This window comes from Hippocampus guttulatus, chromosome 2 (genome assembly GCF_054856545.1).
Source record: "Hippocampus guttulatus isolate MCC_2025c chromosome 2, RoL_Hgut_1.0, whole genome shotgun sequence".
Taxonomy (NCBI): domain Eukaryota; kingdom Metazoa; phylum Chordata; class Actinopteri; order Syngnathiformes; family Syngnathidae; genus Hippocampus; species Hippocampus guttulatus.
The window spans coordinates 17,592,137-17,611,650 of record NC_141262.1 but is presented as its reverse complement, the minus strand read 5'-3'; the positions used below and the strand labels follow the sequence as shown (position 1 = coordinate 17,611,650).

The 19,514-nt window shown below is 41.5% G+C and overlaps 1 protein-coding gene across 2 annotated transcripts; it reads left to right on the top strand.

Annotated features, from left to right (window-relative positions):
* Nucleotides 1–508: 508 nt before the first annotated feature.
* Nucleotides 509–19,196, top strand: cyfip2 (cytoplasmic FMR1 interacting protein 2). 2 transcript variants are annotated; one of them, XM_086099735.1, is made up of 30 exons: nucleotides 514–679; nucleotides 5,891–6,040; nucleotides 6,124–6,213; nucleotides 7,072–7,149; nucleotides 7,507–7,608; nucleotides 7,752–7,933; nucleotides 8,029–8,125; nucleotides 8,681–8,809; nucleotides 8,912–9,016; nucleotides 9,096–9,184; nucleotides 9,279–9,516; nucleotides 9,665–9,817; nucleotides 9,998–10,137; nucleotides 10,231–10,378; nucleotides 11,133–11,286; nucleotides 11,867–12,023; nucleotides 12,103–12,199; nucleotides 12,284–12,360; nucleotides 12,453–12,561; nucleotides 12,642–12,761; nucleotides 12,849–13,048; nucleotides 13,124–13,211; nucleotides 13,341–13,484; nucleotides 13,590–13,680; nucleotides 14,145–14,275; nucleotides 15,660–15,732; nucleotides 15,810–15,904; nucleotides 15,991–16,229; nucleotides 17,170–17,317; nucleotides 17,435–19,196. In XM_086099735.1, exons 2-30 carry the CDS (start codon nucleotides 5,924–5,926, stop codon nucleotides 17,600–17,602), a joined length of 3,759 nt encoding a protein of 1,252 aa, XP_085955861.1. In that variant the 5' UTR covers nucleotides 514–679; nucleotides 5,891–5,923; the 3' UTR covers nucleotides 17,603–19,196. The 2 variants fall into 2 exon arrangements, 1 of the variants encoding a protein (XP_085955861.1); XR_015097578.1 differs by lacking the exons at nucleotides 15,991–16,229; nucleotides 17,170–17,317; nucleotides 17,435–19,196 and having other exon boundaries at nucleotides 509–679; nucleotides 14,512–15,732; nucleotides 15,810–15,893.
* The last annotated feature ends 318 nt before the right edge of the window (nucleotides 19,197–19,514 follow it).

The window sequence follows — 19,514 nt, the reverse complement described above, 5'->3', positions numbered from 1 at the left end:
TTTTGTGTGCTGAAAAGTTATTAAAACTGGTATTGTAATAGGAAACATTTGCATTTGTACATTTCAGTCTCGTTTAAAGTGATTTCAGAAAAAGAATCAGAATCATCTTTATTAGTCAAGTATGAAAAATACACAAGGAATTTATCTCCGGAAGTATACATTGTCTCTTTTTTTATTTTATATACAAGTAACTACTACCATCTCTATTCTCTTCTACTAACGGCAATTCAAGCACTATACACGACATCGAACATTTAATTATTAAAATGCTATAGTGTGTGTGTGTGTGTGCGCGCGTGTGTGTGTGCGTGTGTATGCGTGTGTGCGTGTGGGTGTGGGTGTGTGTGTGTATGACGCTCGTTTATTAAAACATAACAAATGGTGATTATAAGCGGTGTCGGTGATGGATGCTTGTGGACACGAATGACCGCGAAAAGCATCACGTTTGCCTCATTGTCTTCCTGATCATGTCGGCGCCAGTGTGACTGTCCCTTTAAGAAACTGCACTTGCAGCCATTTTCTGCTCTTTGTGTGGGGTGGATTAGAGCTGGTTCGGCACCGGGGCAAAACTAGAGCACCCGTCGACTCTGAAGACGTGCTCAAGGCAGTGAAGAGGTCGGATCGGCGTTGCAGTGTCCGTCCGTCCTCCCGTGTTGTCGGACGGACATGAGATTTGCAGGTACGTGCCGACTTGGCGATGGATGGAGCCTCGAAGATGAACGTGTGGTCGCTGGTGATGTGCGCTCGCTTTCTGCCTCACTTCCTACTCACATAGTGCATCATTATCGGTATTTATCAGCGCTTACACATTTAGTGCATTAAAGGTCGTTGGGCGTTTCTGAGAGTGAGGCGGTTCTTTTTTCATTACCCCCACACACGGGATTCCCGTTAGCTTCCAGCGGCATCGTAGCTGTTGAGATGGGTGGGGTGATGCGAGCGTAGCAAGTGCATCGATGAGTGATGCAGGCCACACGCTCCCCCACCCCCTTCTCACATGGAGGAAAAACTGCCAGGGTGTTGCATAAAATAGTCGTTTGATATATGACTCCTCGTTTTGTGTAAATAGGTTCAGCGTGGATGTGAGAGTGAGCGAGGTGTCAACATTGGAGAAGCTCCTCTGCTCTCATGGTGACACGCCTGCGGGCCTGTGACTGATGCTCAAATGACATCCACTATTCGCCCACTTCTGCTTCACATCCAAATTAACAATTTCCAACGAACTCACGCAATCCCCGCGCAGGCTCCCACCATGTATATCTCGTGTGACTTCTGCGTGGTTGGAACCTGACTGCTGTGTGAATGTGTAATTCAGCCCCTCACCCAAAGCCGTGATGTCATGATTTGTAATTGACCGCATTCCTCACCAAATGTCCTTCCAGATGACACCGAAAAATTCCCTCAAAAGCCTCATACAAAAATCTGTATCAACTACTACATACTACACAACTACACAATTGCATTATTATCTTTCCACCATCTGGACACTTCATTGCCTATGTCGACACAATCAAATAACACCTTGTGAAAGAGAAGCTTCAAATATTGTACTTTACACCAAATAAAAGGCTCTGTTTGGATTCCCACTGTTCAAGAACAAATTAACAATTTTTTTATGAATGTGGTTGTAGTAGTAGTTTGCGGTGGATTAGGAAAAAACTACATAATCCGTGTTTGTAATGTTTTACTTTCTTAATATCACCACACAAAAATGGTCCATTTAACCATCTATTTAGTTTCAAATGGCAAGCCCATAGTTTTTAACCCTTCAAACTTGGCATGTTATATTCATTGGCGTTCTAAACATCATCATCACATCCAATTCTAGAGCAAAACCACACATTGATTGTGTTATAAAAATCACATTAGAAAAATGTTGGGCATGTATAAAATTCCATCACAGGAAATTCTTGATCAAAATGAAACGATTTGGTGTTAAGATGCTAAAATACAATAGCTTTGCATCTCATGTTTCTAATATTTAGCACCAATCATGTTGCTTAAAAATATGCAAAAATACACCAACAAAAGAGTCACTCTGATTTAGTACTGCGCTCCACTATTGTAAACAACAACGACAAGCAAAAACATATTCTTAGAATACACCTCAATACGGAGACTCTAAGGTGACATTGAAGCAAAAAACAAAAAAACAACAACAACACAAATGCGTTATCTCGCAATCTTTGCGATGGAACATATTTTTTAATTTTTTTGCGTTTGGTTGACCAATGGCAGTATTTCAAAGAAAGAGTCATGGAAGAGGACTTGGAACTGTTGGTTTTAAATTCACTCCAAAATAAAGAAGGTCTGCCCAGCACATTACCCGGAAGTACATATGACGCTCATTCCAAAAAATGCGAGAGCAGATTTGAATTCCAGGCACAAAACAAAACTATCCAAACACACACAAATGCTCGTTTTTATGGTCAATGTTGTCTGCTCGTATTTACTTCCTTTACATAACATGATGATTGCGATTTGTTTTGCCCTCATCCCTTCTCCTACTTGGGAAGGTTGGTCACGTGAAACAGGCTTGTTTTCGCACAAGCCTGTGGTGTCAATTGTTCATGGTCTCAAATAAAAACATGTCATTCATGTGGTCAGGTGACATTAGCCAACGTCCGATGCAGTACATTTCACAGACTTTGCTGGAACATGGGTTTTGACATGCTCTAGATTGGTTTTGTTTGGTGAGCATGAATCAATGTAACAAAGTCAACCCCGAGGCAGGGGATTCCATTCAGTCGTGCCACCCTACCCGTGACACACTTTCACTCAGTCTGTGTCCTCTTGATGAGTGCATGATAACAGACACTGGCCACAGTTCTCTGCACAACAGATAAACATCCTTGTTAGTAATGATATATATTTTTTGTTTTCATTCTCAGAGAGCTATTAATTTAATAATGCAGTATTTTTATTACTATTGTTAAAGGATGTTGTCCATGCTATCTTCTTGGTTTCTCACTGTTTCGTTTAGCTGTTTTTGTTTACAGAGTCCCTTCCTCGTACATGTTCACTGGTTGATGCTTGTAGAGGCGCCCTAAAGGCAGTCAATCAATGTCAATGTGGGGTTTTTTTGCTGTTCGCAGGAGAGCGCGGTCCCTAAGACTGATGATTAGTGGGGGTATTCAGCATCTGTAAGTCAACGAGGGTTGGGTGATATGGCCTAGTAGATGTACACTTTTAATCCTTTAATCCTTTGCAAAAAAAAGAACAAAAAAAAAGCATCCATCCATTATCCAAACCGCTGAACAAATAACACCGTAAGTAAACCAGTAACCCTTATAAACTCTATTGGGAAGAAATGGCCCTTTGCTATGTATTGGTGACGCACACGCACACACACACACACACACACGCACATACACACACACACACAAAACTTTTCTGGTGACCCAAGTCCCCAAAATATAAATATTGTTGGAGGTTCTGAAAAGGAAAATTGTTTTATTTTTAACATTGGGATTGTTAATACACTCAAAGTTGCTGCAGTCCACATTGTGTTTTTGAACAATATGGCAGTTCTCAGAATTACCTTCGATTAATATAGTTACATATTTTACTTATTTGCATTTTATACTGTAATATAAATATATGTGCAGCATATGTAATTGTGTGTTCACATCACATTGTTACTGTATATTTGGAACAACTACGTTATAACTTTGTATCTAACACAAATGAAAACCTACATTTGAGTTTATTAAGGGTCGCTGATGGTGTAGTGGGAGACTCGCCTGACTTGTGTGAGGGCAGCATGTGTTCGGTTCCCACTCAATCACGGTGAGAATGTCGGTGTGAATTTTCATTTGTCTGTATATGTGCCCTGCGACTGACTGGCGACCAGTTCAGGGTGTAGTCTGCCTTCTGCTCGAAGTCAGATGGGAAAAACTCCAGCAACTCACCACGACCCTGTCCAGGATTAGCGGTGTTGAAAATGGATGGATGGATGAGTTTATTAAATCGATGTTTACAGTTACAGTAAACAGGTTACGGTACAGTTAAACACAGTAATGTTTTGCAGTACTTTGTACCATTGCACAAGGATAAACTCAGAGTCAGAGAAGAGTCACACATAATAGTTTATGCTGGCACATTTCTTTTCCACACTCATCTTTTCGCTTCCGGCTCTGCATATTAAGCCGATTATTGGCCCTGTCAACTTTGTCTGCCCGGTCTGATGTAAACACACATTTTCCAAAGACCCATGATGGGCATTAAGAGCTTACACATGCTGCTGCAGTTGTGCTGGTGATTGTCATGACAAAAAGAGGGCAAGGACTTGCTGCACTTTCTTAAGAGTAGCACTACATTTCTAGTAGCGATCAAGATGGTGATTTACATACATTAAATATCTCCCCATGTATCATGTGATTGTACATGCATAACAATGTGCAACAGACAGTACATAGTACACCAACTCCATTTTCAATGGACACATGTCACAGCGTTTCCCATATTTCTCATTGAATTTCTTCATGTAGATTTTCTGAGACAAACACAAGATGTTTGCTGCTTAGTTTAGAATTTTATTGCTGAGAATGTCTCTATTGAAAAGGGAGATGGTACAGATGCAGGTGCAAGGACAAAGACAAAGGGGTTCAGATGACGAATTGACATACCTAGACATGTTTATTATACCATTACTTTAATTTCTGGTCATTTCTGGTCTACAAAATGCACCTGATTAAAAGCCACAACAGCTAAATTTAGCCATAAATATAAATGTGCATACACTGCCCACTTGGTATTATTAGCTGCAGGTCTCAATGCGGTAACATGGGACATGGAGGGCACACAGTTGAACACTTCTATTTTCCTGAAACACCGGTAGATGCCCGGCTGTCCCCCTCCCCTAACAATGCAGAATTCAGCTAGCTACCGAGTAGCGTTCCAGAACCTTTCTCAGTGTCTCTTCTTGTCACACGATGCCAATTCACTGACAAGCTTCAGTACGCAGCAGAGCAGCCTTTGGCAACCTGTTTGTTTCCTATTGGGGAAATGCAGGGAATGTAAAAACTTCTACATACTGTAAGTCCGTGAGGTCCATGGCCGAAATTGCTATCCTTTCAGTCAGTTACTAGCAATGGTGGTAGTCAGTCTCCAAACAAACAACAGAGAGACGGGGGTCGCACTGCAGAGATGGATGTATTTATGGCACTCGTTCCCCAGGCTCAAACTCAACTCTAGATGCTTATTTTTGCTTTACTATGTACTATATAGTTTCTACATTCGCCCTACAGAGCCACACACACACTCCTGTAATGCTGCAGCCAGCTCCTCCCGTGTGCCCACTCCAAACGCAAATGGCTGATTACTGTTCAGTATGAGAGCGGACTCGGGACAGTTTCAATGGTCCACTGTGATGTATTCGGTAATTTCATTGGACAAATGTGACAAGAATATGAGTAAATCTATTGGCAGCTTGAAGCTTGTCAGTAAAAATTCACAAATAAACAGCATCATAAAGCTGCATGGTTCAAAATGTGAAAAAAGTCATCTGGAAAGTACGGTTCTTATACTAAACACATGCACAGATTCACCCACTCATTCTTATTAATGTTAACTCATGAACTAGTGCTGCCTTCATGAGTGACCATGTTTTTATCTCCACGGGCACTCTTTCCACACTCTGGGCTCTGCTTTCGTAAGTCGAAGCGGCTTGCCTCGTTCCACTCCTGAGCGCCCCCCCCCCCCCCCAGCTCTGGTTGTCATGGTAACAAAAGCCGTATCCTGCTTTGGTTGGTTGTTGCTTGGGGTATTTTGACAAAAGCATGTCACAGATATAGGAAACAAAATGCATAATAAATCTCCTTCCCTTTAGTGGCATCATTCATCCGCGGGCTATTTAATGGTAATCATCTCATGTTCTCCCTTCATCATTCAGACTTGAGTGTGGTGTGATTGAGGCATTGTAACCATGACGACCCACGTGACGCTTGAAGATGCCCTGTCCAATGTGGACCTGCTGGAGGAGCTGCCCCTCCCAGACCAGCAGCCATGCATTGAACCCCCTCCCTCCTCCATTATGTACCAGGTACAAACCCACCTACACTCTCATCCGTCCAGCTAGTGTCAATGTATCTCACTGTCCTCACTAATCTCTCCCTTCTTCTCCAGGCCAATTTTGATACCAACTTTGAAGATAGGAATGCATTTGTGACTGGCATTGCTCGTTATATTGAGCAAGCTACAGTCCACTCCAGCATGGTGAGACCTTTTTTGTATTTTCAAATGGTTCATTACGACTGGTCTGCCATCATAATTAGTATGGCCAACTGTTTGGTTGTTGGTCCAGCCAAAAATTACGACAGAGCAAAGTTCCACTCAACTTCCTCCTCCATGAATGATGTTGTGAGGGGGACTTGTGTGACTCGACTTACAAATAGGGGAAGCTGTGCTTCATTCAAGTCTATTTCATCAAGAAGTCCCACTTTGGCTGAAGCTAGTCTATTTTAGGATGATGGAACGAGTGGTATTGAGAAATGTGTCTCACCTATTTCTGAATGGAGGTAATTTCTGAATGGAATGTTCCCCTGCTGAAATATTAATAAGTGCCCATTCATAATGGAACAAGTTGCTCATCTGAGAGGAACGTACTATTCTGTGAAGACATTGTAAATTTAATACAAACCTGCACTCAATAAAATTCTCAACAATAACTTGTCAAAATGATCTGTGCAACTGACAAACTGCAAACAAAACAATTGCTCAAATGTTCTTCTGGTTTGAAAAATTCATATTGTTGTTTTGTGTAATATGTTACATCATTATTTTTGAGACTATATTGGTTAACGTGATAATGTAATTGTCATTAGCATTGTTTAAGTTTCCATTTTTATTTTATTAGTATTGGATTGGATAAACTTTATTGTCAAATGTACTGTATGTGTAACATACAGCACAGATGAAATTTCTTCCCTCTCAACATAAAACAATAAAACAACAACAAAAAAAATATCAAAATAGCAGCTTATTAATGACCAGCATTTTTAATTTTTTTTTGCTTGAGCAACACACTGTTCACATGGTTGAAATAACGCATTATTACTTTTACACATTGTGCAGAATGAAATGCTGGAGGAAGGACATGAGTATGCTGTGATGCTTTACACTTGGAGAAGCTGCTCTCGAGCTATTCCACAGGTAACATTCAGACACAAATAAATGTTGATTGGTCGACTCACACTTTATTTTTACTTCACTGACTGTACTGTGAAATCCAGTGTGGTGTATGTTATATTGTCATGTTCAACCCACAAGTTCCCCTTTCAATGGGTGGCAGAACTTAAACATCAAGAAACCGAAGAAAACTTTGAAACAAAAAAAAAATACACAAAACAAGGTGTATTTATATTTTACTGCAATTATCAGCAGTCCTTCTTTTAGTGCTGCAATTTATCTTGTGGTCCTGAATTGACGCTCAATTTTAAATGCTCCAATTCATTTAGTGTATGAGCTAGAATGGCAAGATCTGTAATGGTGCCCTCTGGTGTTTATTAGGTGAAATGCAATGAGCAACCCAACAGAGTTGAGATCTACGAGAAAACAGTGGAGGTGTTGGAGCCTGAAGTCACCAAGCTCATGAAGTTTATGTACTTCCAAGTAAGACATTTTAAAGTGATAATTAGTATAAGGGCATGAGTGTCTAAAGGATGTACTGTTTGTACATCTAAACGTCTATTTATTGCTTTGCATCAGAGCAAATACTGATGTGTTATGGGGTTCAATTTGTTTTTCTTCTTCAGCGGAAAGCTATAGAACGTTTCTGTAGCGAAGTGAAGCGTCTCTGCCATGCTGAGAGAAGGAAAGACTTTGTTTCTGAGGCCTATCTCCTCACTCTGGGCAAATTTATCAACATGTTTGCTGTCCTGGACGAACTGAAAAACATGAAATGTAGCGTAAAGAACGATCATTCTGCTTACAAAAGGTACTGTGCCATACAAAAATGCAACCTTTCTCATTGCTGCATTTGCTTTTCCAAAAGGGACACTGGTTAATGTGTCAGGCTCTCTTTGTCTTCAGGGCTGCTCAGTTCCTGAGGAAGATGGCTGACCCTCAATCCATCCAGGAATCTCAGAATCTGTCCATGTTCTTAGCCAACCACAACAGGATCACTCAGGTTTGTTTGTTACTTGCTAATATGTTTACCTTATCTACTCCTTGGATTATCCTCACCAAATTGTGTAACTTCACTGCTACGCAAAACAATAAAAAATTAAAACAGCCCTGGCCTGTATAATTTTATTGTGTTTTCTTCCTGGTCTTGCTGGTGTCAGCAACGACTAGCAGAGCAACAGCAGCATGCTGGTCCATGCTGGTGTCACAAGCAAAACCAGCAGCAAAAACAGAACAAATAAAGCCAAGATTCGAACACCCAATCTGCACTAACGAACCACAGTGGCCAAGCAGGGCCAGCATGTTGCTGTTGCCCTGCCAGGCGCTGGAGATATCTGGTGGTCAGCTGGACACTTGCTGGTATCACCACCTACCAGCAGGGCAACAACGGCATTCTAGTTTTGCTGGGAAACCGTGGCTTCGTTGGTAGAGCGGGTTGTCCAATGACCTAGGAAGTATCTACTCTATAGGCAAAGAACGGTGGGCATGTCGAATTGTAAGTGACCATTTCCAAACTTTGAATATTATATGTTCTCTCTGTTGTTTTGTGTTTGTGTAGTGCCTGCACCAACAGCTGGAAGTGATTCCAGGTTACGAGGAACTTTTGGCTGATATCGTCAACATCTGTGTCGATTATTACGAGAACAAGATGTATTTGACTCCGAGTGAGAAACACATGCTTCTCAAGGTACACACATTTCATGCTTTCTTACCAGCCGTTTACTGTAGTCATGTGCTTGAGGTTGGAGGTTGTCTTTTTCCACCCTAAAACAACATGTATATGTGTCAGGTGATGGGATTTGGTCTTTACCTGATGGATGGGAATGTGAGTAATATCTACAAACTAGACGCCAAAAAGAGGATCAACCTTAGCAAGATTGACAAATTCTTTAAAGTAAGACATGGAACTTTTCAATCTATCTCTGTCCAAAATCAACCGTATCAGAAGAGACTTTCTTTCTTGTGCTTTTAAGCTTCAAGTGGTGCCACTATTTGGAGACATGCAGATAGAGTTGTCCCGCTACATTGAGACAAGTGCTCACTACGAGGAAAACAAGTCCAAGTAAGAGACCCATTAATACACACTTTCAGATGTACAGGTTCCCTTCCTTCTTGAACCATATGAACCCTTCCTCGTCACCCTCTTGTGCACACAGGTGGACGTGCACCCAAAGCAGTATTTCGCCACAGTACAACCTGTGTGAGCAGATGGTCCAGATCAGAGAGGACCACATTCGCTTCATTTCTGAGCTGGCGCGCTATAGCAACAGCGAAGTGGTGACGGGCTCAGGCCTGGACAGCCAGAAATCAGATGAGGAGTACAGAGAGCTTTTTGACCTTTCACTGAGGGGTCTGCAGTTGTTGTCCAAGTGGAGCACGCATGTCATGGAAGTTGTGAGTAGTACCTTTTGAATCTCCTCTTGTATTGTCGCTCATTAAGATTGTGTACGTGTGTGTACCTGGCGTGTTAGAAGTTGCCGGTGAGTGTTTGTGTATTCTTAAAGGCACCATCAAAATAATCCACCCTTTCTGGCTCTTTCAGTACTCATGGAAGCTGGTCCATCCCACAGATAAATTTTGTAACAAGGACTGTCCGGGCACAGCAGAGGAGTATGAACGAGCCACACGTTATAATTACACCAGTGAGGAGAAGTTTGCGCTGGTGGAAGTGATTGCAATGATTAAAGGGCTTCAGGTGCGAATGACCGCTTCGGTTTTTGCGTGGTCTTTTTGCCCTTTTGTATAGAGTAGATATGGATTTGCTCAGGTTCTGACACATAAACCATCTTTTGTCTTTTGTTGATACCGCTTCAAAACTTTCTTCCCGCTACAAGTGCGATGCTATTACTCATTCTGATGTCATTGTGCTAATCAGGTCCTGATGGGCCGAATGGAGTCCGTGTTTAATCAGGCTATCAGGAATACCATCTACGCAGCACTGCAGGACTTTGCCCAGATGACCCTCAGAGAGCCTCTGCGCCAAGCCGTGCGCAAGAAGAAGAATGTCCTCATTAGGTATATACAGATCATTTGCTCAGAAGCACATTTGATGGACTGTATGCCATGTTGTCTCGTGTGGATCTATCTGCCCATTTTCTTTCTCTTCAGTGTTCTTCAAGCCATTCGAAAAACCGTTTGTGACTGGGAAGGAGCAAGGGAACCGCCAAATGATCCGTGTCTGAGGGGGGAGAAGGACCCCAAAGGCGGTTTTGATATCAAGGTGCCCCGGAGAGCTGTGGGGCCTTCGAGCACACAAGTAAGTTTCACTGAAGTTATCATCAACAAAAGGGACCGAAATGAATACACGACATGCAACAAGTGCAAGTGCTTTGGTGTGTCATTCCTCTCAAACTATGTTAAGTTGCAAATACTATACACTTGGCAGCCACTTCCTTAGTTACATCAGTACAAAATGATTAAGTCCAACAAATTATTCCCCTCATCGGAAATGACGCTTATCGTATATTCACGACCGTAAGATGCACTTAAAAGTCTTACATTTTCTCCCAAAGTGGTCTAATAATGTGGGTCGCCTGGTCTTTGCACCGAGTTCCAAAATCTGTGAATGCTATTGTGTCACTTCGATGAGACGTCCGCTTCACTGACTGATGTTGTGCCGACATGCTGCATATATAGAGGAAAGGCGGCCGTAACTGAGGACAGCGTGCGGACGTCAAAGTGGGAAAGGTGGGCGTGCAAGAGGACGCTGAAGGCATGCCCCTAGTTTTACCATGACTGCGTCCAACAATACAGTGCGTCTTGTGTACATGTTAAATACCGGAATAGCACCGTAACTGACACCACGCCTTTTAATACGGTACGCCCTAAGGTCGTGAAAATCCGGTGGTTTTGATTTTCTTAATGGTTATGACTGGAATTGGAGCAACAACACAGAACTGCGCTCTTAAAATTGTATTGAGTATAGTATCACTATAGAGTTGCTCTTGTTTTCAATGTCATTAAATTGTCGGGCGTTTCTTCTTCATGGTCCCTCTTTGTGTTCCCTACAGCTGTACATGGTGCGCACTATGTTGGAGTCACTGATTGCAGACAAGAGTGGCTCTAAAAAGACCCTGCGCAGCAGTCTGGATGGACCCATTGTGGTAGCCATAGAAGACTTCCACAAACAGTCCTTCTTCTTCACACACTTGCTCAACTTCAGTGGTGAGGACAATCTCCCTGCATAGACAATGAATGACCTCATTGAGCAAAACAGTTGAGGTCCTTGTCCTTAATCAGTTAATCAGTCCATCAGGGGCTGATCAGGCCTCCTCGTTCCCCCTGAATCTCGAATTATTCGTTTTAGACAGACAATACATTTTGGACACTTGTTTGTTTCTAACTCTGTCTGACCAGTTTGAGAAAGGCTCTTTTATTTTCTTCCGGTTGGATGATTTGGTGTCTTCAGGTTTGACCTTGAACACATTTGGGATGAACTCGACCTGGGATTGAGAGTCAGAGGCTCTTGTCTTTGACTTCTGACCTTGCAAATGTTCTGCTGTATGAATAGAAAACAATTCGCACAGACAGGCCCCATAATGTTGGAGAAAGTCTTCCTGACATACCATATTTTCATTACGTTCCTTTTGTGTCTCACTATGTTCGTATATTAAGTGTGTATGGCTAAAAAGCTGACACATTTGACCTAACACAATGTGTGAATGATAAACAAAATGACTCGAGTGTATGAATCTGCATTTATTTGAAGAAACACCTCACTTTGTTATGTCCTTTGAATGTCCAGAGGCCCTGCAGCAGTGTTGTGACCTGTCCCAACTCTGGTTTAGAGAGTTCTTCCTTGAGCTAACTATGGGCCGCAGAATCCAGTTCCCTATTGAGATGTCCATGCCGTGGATTCTCACCGATCACATCCTGGAGACCAAGGAACCGTCAATGATGGAGTGAGTCCCACTTCCTCAACAAGTCAGATTGGGTTTTGAACCAAAGGCTTTGTGTTTAATGCTTTCCTCATTTGGCTAGGTATGTGCTGTATCCCCTGGATTTGTACAATGACAGTGGCTACTATGCTCTTACTAAGTTCAAGAAGCAGTTCCTCTATGATGAGATTGAGGCTGAGGTAATGTCTAATGGTATCCTCAATTCAAATGTCGTAATTTTATGACCATTTCTTGAAATAAAAGTGTTTACTCCTTCTTCACAGGTCAACCTTTGCTTTGATCAGTTTGTCTACAAGTTGGCTGACCAGATATTTGCGTACTATAAAGCGATGGCTGGAAGGTAGGACGTGTGAATTGGTCCTAATCAGTTTGATTCGTCACAATAATTTGCACCGATTAAAAGAGTTTTATTTTTTTACTTCCCCACCAAAGTGTGCTGCTTGACAAGCGCTTCCGTGCAGAGTGTAAAAACTATGGGGTGATTATACCGTACCCTCCTTCAAACCGCTACGAGACGTTGCTTAAACAGAGACATGTGCAGGTACTAAACACAACTTGAATATATAACTGTGCACTTGACTTATTTATTTATATTCACTCGGTTCCTCCTGTGCGCTACAGCTTCTGGGTCGCTCCATTGACCTGAACCGTCTTATCACCCAGAGGATCTCTGCTGCCATGTACAAGTCTCTGGACCATGCCATCAGCCGCTTTGAAAGCGAGGATCTAACCTCTATTGTGGTAAAGATCACATATCGTACCCCGGGGAAATAGCTCAGCATTCGATGTCGATTTTAAAGGCAACACTTTGTGTCACGCTTGGGTCAGGAGTTGGAGTGGCTTCTGGAGATCAATAGACTGACCCACCGGCTTCTGTCCAAGCACATGACCTTGGACAGCTTTGATGCCATGTTCCGTGAGGCCAATCACAACGTCTCAGCTCCCTACGGTCGAATTACGCTTCATGTCTTTTGGGAGCTCAATTTCGATTTCCTCCCTAATTATTGCTACAACGGATCCACCAACCGGTCTGTCCTTGCTTACAGATATGCCTTATTTCAATGGTAAAACGTTGAACTGTTTTAAGCTTGTTTTATTTTCAGATTTGTACGCACAGCTATTCCTTTCACTCAGGAGCCCCAGAGAGACAAGCCAGCTAACGTGCAGCCTTATTACCTGTATGGGTCCAAGGTGTGCCTTAGTCTTACGCACATTTAATTCCATTTTCAAAATGATTGTTTAACGACTCAGGTTGAAATAGACTTTATGTAGTTTGCTGACTGACACTGATTCTTTCTTTGTCTCCTCTTTTCCTCTTAGCCTCTGAACATTGCCTACTCTCACATATACAGCTCCTACAGGAACTTTGTTGGCCCACCTCACTTCAAGACCATTTGTCGTCTTCTTGGTTACCAAGGCATTGCTGTTGTGATGGAGGAGCTGCTCAAGATTGTCAAGAGCTTGGTATTCATTGTTATTTTCCCCCTCATGAGCATGTCCCCACCATCTTTTTTTTTTTTTTTGTGGACTCTCAATATGACTTTGCGGTTCACCTTTGTGTCCCCTCAGTTACAAGGCACCATCTTGCAGTATGTAAAAACACTCATTGAAGTCATGCCCAAAATCTGCCGCCTACCCCGCCATGAATACGGCTCCCCGGGTGAGTGATTCAATGACATCACTGGAAGGTTAAAATAGTTTGGCATGTATACCGTAAAAGGCACACCACTTTGCATCCAATTCAGGATGACCTCCTGGCATCTTGACTTGACCTGCAAATTCAGATCAGACTTTTGGCAGCTGGGCGACCGCTATGAGAAGGGTTTAGTAATCCTTAGATTACCAACGTTCTGTACCACAACGTCTGACCCGACTTACTCGTTTGAAATCTTACTACCCTCAGTTATCCTCTCTCATCCTCAACTGCAAGGGCCTGATGCTTGGACACAGTGTGGGTCATCAAATCCTCTGACATTCAATCTTAGATTATTAGTTGTATGGATGCACTTTATCGTACCAAACAAACCATTTGTTTTTATAAAATATTTATTTTGGGGGGATTTGTAATTTATGTCATAAAAAGATTGAGTGGACAGCAAGATTTCCATCCTCTTTTAATTGTAGGGATCTTGGAGTTCTTCCACCATCAACTCAAGGATATAATCGAGTACGCTGAGCTCAAGACAGATGTCTTCCAGAGCTTAAGGGAGGTGGGGAACGCCATTCTCTTCTGCCTGCTCATCGAGCAAGCTCTGGTAAGATCACGATTCTGCTGCTGAGATGACAGTTTAAGATGGTATAATAAGATCCCCCAGCCTGGACTGCGAATGTGTTGTGTCATTTGTGTGGGAATCTAAAGTTTTCTGCCTGATTGAAAATGTCCTCTAAATCAGCTATCACAGAGTCTTTCAGGCCCCAGTCTGAGTGTTCCAGTGAGTTTAATCTTGAAACTATGATTCTATTTCTCATTACACGCTGGCATCAACCACAGGTGGTAAGGACATGGGTTTTGTTCATTGCCGTCTAAATAACATTGAGATGATTTCTTTCTTTCCGTTTCTCTCATTTTGCTTTGGCTTGCAGTATTCTCTTTCTATTTCTGTGTTTGCATGACACGGTTTTATATCACATCAGGCCTAGAAAAACCAGATGTGGCATTAACTGAGATCTAAAGACAGATTCATAAAACAATAACAAGCTACTGTATAAGAATCCCAATGTGCTTTTCATCCACGGAGGAAATTGTGTCACATTGTTGGAAGCTTGCTATTGCAGTCATGTGATGAACATGTATTCTGATTCTAGGTGCATGTTTCTTATTTGCATAACATCTCATTTTTACATCAAACACTAACCTTTTTTACATAGGCGACATCTGTGGATATCCTGTTTTAATTTAACATACGTTCTGTACATAGAGGCATGTGTCCTGCTAGTATTAATGCATGGCTCCTCCTGTCATGAATGCACACACTTGGAAATTATTTAACATTAGTGTTTCATTTCATTCAAGCTTGTGCACCTTCAATAAATGCCATCACATGCTAAAAGAACAGTAACAGTTGATTTGATCTTAAAATATACGGAAAGGTTATGACCCTGATTTGCCGAAATAAATGATTAATCTTACAAAACAGTTTAGATAGTTCCATTATCACAACTTTTTGGGAACAGTTTTGGGAAGGCCTTTTCTGCTCCATTATTACTGTCTCCTAGTGCACGCAGCAAGGTCCATAACGTACTTGCGTTGGAAGAACCTGAGAGCTCTGACCTTAACCCAATCAAAAACCTTTTAGGATGAACTAGAACTCAGCTTGTGTGCCAGGCCTTCTCGCATCAACTAATTCCATATTCTTTCATTTTCACTGCTAACTCGACAGTGATACTGACGCCCAAATGTTATTATTGTCTTAACTGCCCCCCCCCCCAAAAAAAAACGTGAGGGACATTAAATTTCTCAGATAAGTAGACATCTAACTGACACAGCATGTACAAACTATGGATCGGAGAGTATGATGGATGAATGAGAAATTAACATCACTTCATGGCTTACCTGCATGCTCGAGAAGTCTTAAAATGTTTTGAAGCATCACAGTCCATCCATACCATTTTATCCTGTATACTTTGTTTTAATATTAGTCACAGGAGGAAGTGTGTGACCTTCTTCATGCTGCCCCCTTCCAAAACATTCTCCCAAGAGTATACATCAAAGGTATATTTGGTTAGAAATCATTCAAATTGAATGGGTGATTTGTTTTTTGACAAGAAAAATGTTTATGTGACGTGTAGAGGGAGAGCGTCTGGAAGTGAGGATGAAAAGACTGGAAGCCAAGTACGCCCCTCTCCACCTGGTGCCTCTGATTGAAAGGCTGGGAACCCCTCAGGTATTTTTCTGCTCGTGCAAACCCATCTCTCTTTTATATATTTAAAGTTGAATGTATGTTATTTCATTGTTTTGTCTTTCTGGTAGCAAATTGCCATTGCACGTGAGGGAGATTTGCTGACCAAAGAACGCCTGTGCTGTGGCCTTTCCATGTTTGAGGTCATCTTGACGCGTATCCGCAGCTTCTTGCAAGACGGAGTGTGGCGCGGGCCTCCTCCCACCAATGGTGTCATGCATGTCGATGAGTGCATGGAGTTCCACCGCCTCTGGAGTGCAATGCAGTTTGTGTATTGCATTCCAGTGGGCACTCACGAGTTCACAGCAGAGTGAGTAACACCAGATTTATGTATGTTGAATACCAGAGGTCGGCATCATCAATCTGTCAGGGAGGGGCCATCAGTATTTCTCGCCGGCCCACGTGGGCCCAGTCCGTCGGCGGCAGCCATTCAGCGTTGAGAATGTAATTTCCACATCACACGCTGGCGACGCGCAAGCAAAGACAAAACTCAATCATGAAAAAAAATTACAAGAAAAACAATATACACACAGCGTTGTGATCTGTGAAATAAAAACAATATGGGGCAATGATGCCACCTGCGTGAGTGTACATTCGTGAAAAACCTCACTCCTTCGAGCCTTGAGAGCCACTGACTTGCTTAAATCGGTTCCTTAAAAATGTTATGAAAAGTATTTTTACCGTGGCTCCAGAAAATTCAATTTTCATCAAATAATGCCAATTTGTATCTGTGCCCAAATAAAGTAAAGACAAAGTAACCTAACACTTACTCGTCTGAAATTAGGTGCTATACATTGACACACTGAGTTGCATCATGATACAAAGGTATAATGGCTGGCATTTATTTTATCCAGTGATGCATCAAAAGTGACTGAGAAGCCAGCCAAAAATGGTGCAGTCGGATGTGTGCAAAAGGATATAAACAGAAACCTAAGTGGCAGTAAGAGTTAATTGAATCACTGATGACTTAAAAATTCCAGCAGGGCACTTTGAATCGATTCAAGCAGGTGACTTGTCTGGGGATAAGACTAACACTCGTTGTCTGGTTACCACGAGGTAAAAAAAAAATACTTGCAATAAGTACGGTACTATTCGTGAAATTGTAGTAGTAAAGTAGTAGGAGCATTACTGCCTCAACTGGCCTGCAGCAATGATTATTTTCTTACTTTTGGAATACTCTCAACACACACAATTGTAATTAATGACAGTAAATCAGAAGTGTAGCATGACATGTGTGCTTTGACCTTTAGGCAGTGCTTTGGCGATGGCCTGAACTGGGCTGGCTGTGCTGTCATTGTTCTGTTGGGACAGCAGCGTCGTTTTGATCTCTTTGACTTTTGCTACCACCTACTCAAAGTCCAAAGACAAGATGGCAAGGATGAGATCATCAAAAATGTGGTGGGTGCACTGTAACTGTCACAGAAATTAAGTATTGACCACATGTTTTTAGTCTTCAACGTTGTCCAGTTGCTTGATTAACCGCCATTCACATGTTCACTATTCTCTTCTTCACAGCCACTGAAGAAGATGGCAGACCGCATCAGGAAGTACCAGATCCTTAACAATGAAATCTTTGCTATCCTGAACAAGTACATGAAGGCCGTTGAGACAGACAGTTCCACTGTGGAGCATGTTCGCTGTTTCCAGCCTCCTATACACCAATCCCTGGCTACCACTTGTTGAAAATAGATGTCGGCAGACAGCACACACTGAAACACCCACATTCCTCATGGATGTGATGCCCTTTCTCGTCTATCGATCTCTGGTCTCTTACAGTTGTGAGTTACTTCAGTTCCTCCTCACATTGGCTAAAGAAATTCTGTTTTGAATCATCTCAAACTGTTACCCTCAATGAAATTTCGGAGAATGCTTGCAATAGTGGAGTCGAGGAGAGGTGGAAGTACAAAGTATATCTTCACAACTGAATTTGTTTATGTGAATATACACATGACTTGCAATCAGATTCATGCATGCCCTCTCATATTCTTTCAGCTGTACACCACATTGGATTACTTAAACAGATGAGAAAATATGAGTCCAGGTCTTCAATGACTGTGAGTCCTAGCATAAGGTAAACACTATTCCTAATGGATGCTAATTATTCAAGTTAGGCGGGGGAAAATGTCAGCAACAAAACCAGAGGAATGCCTAAGGATGCTTTGGGCTCACATCCACATTCCCGAATATATTTCTTTCTCATTTATGTAATTATTTGGTGTGGCTATGATAGGTCATCTGTCTATAAATCCAGTGATTTCTTTAAAAAAAAAAAATACAGCATTTTTTTTTTTTTATGTGTCCGCTTACTAGCAAGGAAACAATGTTACATGGCCGGTTTCATTTGCTTTTTATTATCCCACCCCCTCCAAACTCATTTGATTATCTTGACACATTTTTATTCAACACAAATTTCAATGTAAATTTCACAATCGAACTAAGTGAAGTGATGTGTGTTGTAATTGTTCTTGTTTTAATATGAATACTTTAATTTACATATTCTTGGTATGCTTTTCTGCGACGGACTGGAAACCTCATTTCTTTTTCTCTTTTTGCCTGTTGGAAAGATTTTTATATGCTGTTCACAAATACAGTGTTGGTATTCCTTAACGTAGAAAGAAAACAAAATGATTGGTGAATATGTTTTGTTTTTTCAAGAATCTTAAACAGCAACAAGGTGAGTAAATACCTCTGGGTGGATGACAACAGTGCTGTACTAGATTAACCTGTTTGGCGTGTGTGTGTGGATGATGCTGGTCCAATTGATGTGTGAAATGAAGAAAAACATGTAATTAATTGAGCATTTCTTGAAAATAGTCAGTATTGATGATTGTTAGATTTTTGCTTTAGCAATGCTATCAAGATATGATAAATTAGCCCTTATTTTTTCACAAGAAGGATAACAGATTACTTACTCAACAATAACCCCTTCTTGCGATCTTTTTCTGCTTACATTTTCATTAAGAAATGTTCTTTTGTAACTATCCTTTTATTATATTTATTCAACTTTGGTCTATTGTTCATTTACAGGTTAATCTAGTAAAAATAAAGTATGTATCTTTGTGAAACTTAAGCATGGAAGTGTAATTTATTGTCATTGGCGGCTCCATTTGTGACATGAGGCTTTGTTTATGTAATTGTACAAGTGACCGTGTTTTGAAGCACTGGAAGTGGGGGGGGGGGGGGGGGGGGGGAGAATTATCAAATGGACAACAATGGTCCTGCATAGGATGAGAAATTATGTTGTATTTCCATGAAATAAAACATGTTTAACTGAAAAGAGGTGTCATGCTTGAGTATTTCGGTTTAATTTTATTTGAGCATTGTGTATCTGCTAAAGGCATTTTGAATGTGAAGAGATTCAGTCTGATCAACTTAAAACAGTAAATTTGGTCTTGTGCTCGCCATTACTTAAGACGTCATGTTCTGCGCCATTATTATGAATTGCTAGTATCCAATAAAAACGAAGTACAACTTTAGCTACAACTGGGGCTGCTGGAAATGGTGAGTGTGATATTTTTTGTTGTTGTCACCGGTTTGCACAAGATGCATAATTTTGGTGAAGAATATGCATTTGAATGGTGTCTTACTGTATTTT